The sequence below is a fragment of the Acyrthosiphon pisum genome, chromosome A2, assembly GCF_005508785.2.
Source record: "Acyrthosiphon pisum isolate AL4f chromosome A2, pea_aphid_22Mar2018_4r6ur, whole genome shotgun sequence".
Classification (NCBI taxonomy): Eukaryota; Metazoa; Arthropoda; class Insecta; order Hemiptera; family Aphididae; genus Acyrthosiphon; species Acyrthosiphon pisum.
The window spans coordinates 34,439,858-34,447,648 of NC_042495.1; the positions used below are offsets into that span (position 1 = coordinate 34,439,858).

A 7,791-nucleotide genomic window follows, 5' to 3' on the forward strand; every position below is an offset into this window, starting at 1 on the left:
GGGTGTACACACAGTATACACAATGAAGTAACACTTGTTGACAAAAATGTATACAGATAATACAATTGTTTAAGTTAAAAAGTACTTAAGTTCAACTAATACCTGTAGACAATCAACAGTGTGTGGTACGTCAATAGTTTGCCAAGCCAAGCTTTTAGTTTCCACGTCGTCTTTTTCACATATAACGATCGGACGGCCTTCGCGAGCAGTGACTTGTTGCAAAGCATTGATACATTTCTAAAATTAAAATATATCGAGAAAAATTAAACAATCAATACTTATACACATGTATAAAATCATACTTTATAAACTGGATCTCTAGTCAATATCATGATTATTGGCATCTGTTTATCGATTAAAGCTAATGGTCCATGTTTTAATTCACCGGCTAAAATACCTTCACTGTGAAGGTATGTAAGCTCTTTAATTTTCTGGAGAAAAAAAAATATTATAAATACTATTTAAACGTTACACTATGATATACTTGAAAACTAACCAACGCTCCTTCCAAACATGTTGCATAGTTGTAACCCCTTCCCATGACTAACAACGATTTCTTTTGATATAAAGTTTCAGCCAACTTCATTACTTTACTGTCGGCGGCCAATACTTCGCGAATTTGTTCTGTTATATTCTCCAAGCCCCTGATGATCTATTATAAAAGAAAAATATAAAGGTTTAGTCACTAAGACATATAATAGCAGCAGGGCTGTGAAATTAATAATATTGGATACTTATTGAGTATTGATGAATTTAATTTTTAATTCTAATTATTTGAGGTACAAATTGTAATCAAGATATACAGTTGGTTCAGTAATATGGAACCCCAAAAAAGTAGGCTTAGTCGAAAAAGTCGAAAGACATTTCCTTCATTCTATTGGCTTCAAACTACACATGAGTGGTCAGCCAATTTCTTCCGTTGAAATAAGTTATTGTCTTACACCGCTCCCAACTAGGCGTGATTATAGTGATCATTTATTTCTCTACAAATTACTAAACGGTAAAGTAGTGTGTCCCAAATTGCTAAACAAAATTAATAATCGTGTCCCAGCGATGAACACTCGTACAAAAAATACATTCCCCATTGAAAACTGTACACAAAATGTTGTCCTAATTAGTTCTATATAAATCGCTTTGTAAATTATTATAATAGCCATATAAATAATTTCGATTTTATCTTTACAATGTAAATTCACTGCACCACATTGTACAAAACTTGTAAGTTGATTATGTCCTGTACTCATTGCCGACCGGGCGTTAATAATAATAATAATAATAATAAATAAATAATAAATTAAAATAGATAATATTACTACTCTAATAACGAAATATTTTGTATGATTTTTCATATTTCTAGACGTTCGTGTTTACAAATACATATTATCGTTTTCTTATGCCAAGTTCGATAGCAAATTTACAAATTTAATGGTTTACTAAAATGTAATGGGGAAATCATGTTTAAGGAACCATTTTCTCATTATTTATTTATCAAATGTTTAGTGATTGGTTATACCACCAAACACTAGGGTTTTTATCGCATATTTATGGAGAAAAAATTTAAATTATAGTTTCGGTATTTTGGATTAAAATCGTTAGCTTGAGGCAAAAACTCAATCGATTGTTTTAATTAATTATTTACATTTTATTGTACGATTAAAATTGACACAATATTACTATACTATTTTATTTTAAATTTTAAAACTATGGTTATCACCATATAATTTAATTAAACTGAAATTGATATAAGTAGGTACTTGATGGTAAAATATTTCCATATACCTATCGTTAAAATTGTTTAAATATGTTTCTTAGCTTTACCTCAGCTCTTCTGGGTTGCATTGATATTCTGTCCTCGGACATAATCAATCCAAACATCACGAGTGAAATAAATTGCGATGTGTAAGCTTTAGTGGAAGCAACACCGATTTCCGGCCCTGCGTTGATGTGAATACCGCAATGCGATTCACGACTGATGGAGCTACCCACAGTGTTTGTGACACCGACAATTAAAGCTCCTCGCTGTTTACAATATCTCAAAGCCAAAAGAGAGTCGGCAGTCTCCCCTGAAATAAATACAGACATTAAACACTAGTATATGGTACTAACTAAATATTGAACACGCCAAGTCTATAAAACAAAAACATTTTAAAAACGTACCAGATTGTGACAAAAAAAAACAGACGTCATCTCTAAATACTGGAGTATTTCGGTCCAAAAAATCTGAAGCTAATTCGACCATAACTGGTAATTCGGTGAGCTCTTCCATGAGCTGACGTGTTGCCAAAGCACTGTGAAAACTTGTGCCACAGCCTATCATCATTAATCGACGGCATCGTTTTATTTCTGGAATGTAATCCTAAAAATAGAACATCACGATTAATAAAAATCAGACTTTAAATTGTTGTTTTTTAAGTATCGCAATCATAACTGTGTGATGGATGATAAATTATCATCCCTAAATAAAATTAAATACCTACACCTGTACTATATTCTATATCATGGGTGGCCAACTACGGTCCACGATAATTTAGTACTTTCGTACAAACAGCCCGTGAAAGTATTAAAAACATTTTTTTTTTTTAAATTAAAAAAAAAGTAATTTATGTAAAATATAATATGAATTAATATTTCTTCTTTTCCTATTTTCTTGATCAATTACATTGTTGTAAATCATACATATCAGCGTTATCGTAATTTTTAATTTATAAATAACATTATTATATTTATAATTTTTCACGAATACTAAGTCAACATTTTCATCGATATCAATTTATTAGTTATATTAGTCTTAAAATAAAATTTTTTAATTTTTGGCCCTTAAAAAAAAAGATTGGTGACCACTGGTCTATAATGGTGTTATAATATTATTATAGTGTATACAATGATATGTCCAATTACTTTAATGCCACCGAGAATGACTGTCTGATTTTCAAAATTTACTCTGCCTCTCATCGTTGTCACCACGGATTCCGGCTGTTCAAATATTTCTTTCTGCATGAACGAACTAAAATTTCCCTTCATTATCTGCTGGATTTCCATCTTGAGCGTAGTGATTTCTCTAGCGTGCGGATCAGCCGTAGACATGCGCATCCTGTGAATGGTCAACCGTCCCTCTCTTACTGCAGCAACGTCATCGTCCTAATACAATGAGCAAAATTAATAACCCGCCAACCACCACTATTATAAACTGTTATAACAATTAAACACAAACCTCCAAATATATAACTTGATTTGTATGTTCGATTATAGCACTAGCATCAGATGCAAAGAAGTACTCGACTTCTTCTTTGTCTCCTAATGCATGGAATTCGGACGTGCTTTCTTGGCGAGGCAATGGAATGGGAATGGCCATTTTATCACCACGGATATAACGGTGTTCTAAATTATTTCACAAATTCGTATGTTAAATTAATACATTTTCGAAAGAAACGTAGACTACATGCACCCTATTCCTCACAGCATATTAGGTTGACAAGAAAGACGTTAAAGCCTTCCATAGTCTACTATGTATAATATTTACATATTAAAATATAGGTAGTAAAAAATAATTTCTAAATTATTAACAAAACAAATATTAAGAGAAAGCCACATCAAATTGTACTTATATGTGTGAAATTAGTAGACATAAGGCCAACAAATAGAAAAAATTATTTGTATAAAAAAAGTTTCAGATTGAAACTAAAATTCGTTGAGTCGTAATTATAAAGTTATGTAAATAAGAAATAAGTTAACAATTAATATTTATTCATTGTTGTAATATGTATTATGCAATAAATATTACAAAATGTCAATGGATTTTATAACTTTAATTTGCATCTTTAAAACTCGTAACATGAAATACCTATACATAGCCACATAGGTAATATTCTAATCGTACATAATATACAGAAATATACAAATATATACTCAATAGGTACTATCAATAAAAATATGACGTTCTCTCAAGATAAATGTAATAGTATTATTATTTATTACACTATTAGTTACTGATTGGGTTAAGTTAATTTAAACCAATATTCCGAGGTTTTTGTTAAAATTATAATAGTTAGATTAATTACAAAGATTTTCAACGAGACAAATTAAAATTAATTCCTGTCTCTGTGATGTAAAAAGTCCCATAAACCAATGTATTATATATTTTATTGCATTGCGAGAAATTAAGTAAGAAATCCGTTAGCTATTTACTGAATAAATCCTTTTATTTTAATAATTATTATTATAGGTTTATAATAATGCATAAACAATAAGAGCAACACTTATTTATTTAAATTATAAAACATCATACATTTATCTATTCATTTTTATTATGCACAGTTTCTTCTTTGCAAACAAGTCTATAACTATTAACCATGATATTTCCAATGAATTATGTGACTAGATAAATTTGTATATCTTATCATAACTTCATAATACTTGACATCAGTATGACAGAGTATCATTTTCATTCATTTATCATAGCCAATTAGACATTACGTCATCTAAGCACATGAACCGATATTTTTTGGTATCCAGTTTATACGATAAACACAATATACACTACGATAAATCAATCATTCAAAATGAAATAAAAATTACAAACGTACTTAGGTATTGTAATTTTAACTTATGTTTACTCTAATTTTAATCAGTTGAAATGCAGTCCGTACTTCAAACTAAATAAACCTACTACGGAATTGTATTGTCCAGTACCTATATAGTTCTATATAATATAACATATTATTATGATACATAATATACATAATATTGTATACAAGATATTATAACACTTGTAGATTTCAATTGTTTGACTTGTTTCCTTTATAGTTAACCTAATAGTAAGCTATCTGCAGGCAATACAGTACCATCAATTTCAAAGGTACCTATTATAATTTATTATACTACTTCGAGTCACCAGTTATATATAACTGCATTCCCGTATTGACGGTAGTAATAAAAATGAAAAATATCATTATTGGCCAACAACTGTCCAAACCAGTGTTTTATTTTATTTGTATTAAGCTGGTAATACAATTATTTAAGAAAAGTTAATAAAATGTACCTATAAAGTATAATGTATTGTCAGCCTATTGCTGCAGTTATAATATATGACTCTCGATTGTAAACACTCGTGTAAATGTGTTATGTGTAGCGTAGGAAATAATTGCCTATATAATAAATTTATTTAAAATCAATAAATAACATAATAATATAAACTATTATTAAGGTTTTACTTTGGGAGTATTATACTTCATAAATTATATTTATTTAAAACAAACATAAATGTTAATAATTCGTCCATACTTATTTCTAAGGTGGATATTTTAATTGCTGCAAAAAATATTTCCAGGAGTGATGCATTACACTTAGAGATTATATATATCATGATTAGTACCACCACCAAATAAGCCAACGCCAGTAATGTATAGGTTGTTTTGAACGCTAAAGCCCATTAATTAACTTCCGGTCGTTATAGATATACGGATTTGTTTAATGGTTTGTACCTGTTAACGAAAGAGACTCTCCGTCTATCATCGAATCTTCACGGGTCACACAAACGGAACAAAAACAAAAATACAACCAATGTGCCAATATGACTAAAAAAACTTATCCTAATCGATTAAATAAAAAATATTGCAACGTTTGTTAATACCTTTACTGTAAAGAATTGGAATGTGATCGGTGGCTAGCCTTGTGTCCGACTTAATCCCGACAAGAAGTGGACTTCCCCTTCGAGTTGATACGCATTCATCGGGAAACAATTTGCTTTTGAAACACAAAGCAAAAGCACCTTCCTGCAGAAATCAATCAATACTATTAATATGACATTCAATACTATTGGTATATTATCAACGTACTAATTGTTGTACAGCTTGTTCAACAAGTTCTCTGAATAATAAATTTGGATGTTGTGTGTAAATATGATGCACTAGCTTCACAATTGCTTCAGTATCAGTTTCAGATTCAAACAAATATCCCTTGCGTTCCAAAAATGCTTTAACTTCTTTATAGTTTGTTACTATACCATTATGCACAACACAAAATATTTGATCTTTATCTGAACGTTGCGGATGTGAATTTACACAACTGGGAACACCATGGGTAGCCCAGCGTGTATGTGCTATACCAACGTGACTATTTTGAATTTCTTCAAAATCAAGCTGATCTTTCACTAAAAACATTATTAATTTAACAAAATTGGTAATCCAATGCAACTAACAAGTAAAATGACTTACAAGAAAGTAATTCATCTTCAAGAGCAACTACTTTCCCCTCTTTCTTCACAATGGTAATATCTTTACCGTCAGGACCATCGAACGCAATACCTTTTTAAAACATACATATAGATATACAATATGTAATATATACATATTACAAAGAAGTTTATCATTAACAAATTTTGTTAATTTTATTTTATATAGAATAAAAGTTATGTAAGTGGGTATTCTTTTCTTTAAGGACAATATGTATATGCATCTATCTATAACCATCGTCTGAAACTTTAAATACTATAGCAAGAATTTTCATTAATTTTAAATTCCGAAGATAATACGCTACCTATCCACATTATTTGTTTATTCGTGATTATAAATAATCGCGACCATAACACTCAACACTATATTATAGCTACCTGCACGTTATAATTTTTTCTAAGTAAAGAAAAGGCCATACTTTAGTTTTATAAGCAGTGAACGTAAATATTCAAAATATTTTTTTAATATCTGCTTCTTCTAATAATTCTGTTATAATTTGAGATAGACCATCATATTAAGATCATATAAATTAATATTATAAAAGAGTAAATAGTTATCTTTAAAACAATCGAGTAGAGGAAGTATGTAGGACGTAGATATAGTAGGGTACTAGGGTACTAGGGTACTAGGGTACTATTAGTACTTATATAGGAGTCTACTAAGAACACAACAATAAATACTTATAAAAAGTATAAATAGGTATTCAAAACAATACAACTTTCAAAATATTGTTTTATTTTATTAATAATGCACATAAAGAAATACAGAAAAACAATATTATGTTAATCTAATATTTATATTAACTTCAAACTTAAAAAAAAATTATATAGGCAACATATACGTAAGAAAAATGAATATCTAATAGAGGATATTTTAAGAATATAATTAAATTACAATAATAAACTTATAGTTTAATTATTTGTTTACTATTTTTGCAGTTTTAACTAGCATAATTTTATTATTGCATATAAAATACAAAAACTACTGATCACAAAAGTAGTGAATAATCTATATATTAATCAAACCTGGCGGCTACCACAGGTCCATATATAATCAGATAATAATATGTTTAATGTTTATGTATTATTTAAGCGGACCAACTGAAGATATTATATTTTATATTTTAAACACTGTAAATACCCACTAAGCTAAACTAATATTTATATATGTATAATATAAATTATAATATATAAAAATTTTTACAAATTATTAACTCAAAATAATTTGCTAATTTTCGTGATTTTTCCATATTATGTCAATTTCTGAACTTTAAATGCTTATAAAAAAAAACTGTGACTAAGGATTTTTAATATTTTTCATCTGCTTTTGAAACAATATACTAGGAGCCTTTTATTAAATTTTCAAACTTTTTTAATCAACAAATAAAATTTTATTGATATTTTTAGAAAAAAAACTAAAAAAAAATGAAAACTGACAATGTCCGTAAAGAGCTCAAAATAAGTCAAAATATTTTGAAAATGTTATGGTGTATAGAAAATGCTAATATAAACATTCAGTCAAAATTTCATGTATCCACGGTCATTTTTTTTAAAGTTACACC

At 28.6% G+C, this 7,791-nt stretch overlaps 1 protein-coding gene across 3 annotated transcripts in view; it reads right to left on the minus strand.

Moving 5' to 3' along the window:
- Positions 1–7,791, minus strand: part of LOC100162066 (glutamine--fructose-6-phosphate aminotransferase [isomerizing] 2) — a 22,620-nt gene that overhangs the window by 2,471 nt on the left and 12,358 nt on the right. For 2 of the 3 annotated variants that reach the window (XM_001945164.5, XM_008187853.3), the window contains exons 4-14: positions 6,213–6,302; positions 5,835–6,148; positions 5,630–5,771; positions 5,481–5,516; positions 3,212–3,378; positions 2,899–3,138; positions 2,158–2,356; positions 1,819–2,063; positions 497–652; positions 303–431; positions 103–237 (exon numbers count right to left, since the gene is read on the minus strand). In XM_001945164.5, the coding sequence (XP_001945199.2) occupies positions 103–237; positions 303–431; positions 497–652; positions 1,819–2,063; positions 2,158–2,356; positions 2,899–3,138; positions 3,212–3,378; positions 5,481–5,516; positions 5,630–5,771; positions 5,835–6,148; positions 6,213–6,302 (1,853 nt within the window). The remainder of the gene's footprint in view (positions 1–102; positions 238–302; positions 432–496; positions 653–1,818; positions 2,064–2,157; positions 2,357–2,898; positions 3,139–3,211; positions 3,379–5,480; positions 5,517–5,629; positions 5,772–5,834; positions 6,149–6,212; positions 6,303–7,791) is intronic. The other variant, XM_003246505.4, reaches the window with a different exon arrangement.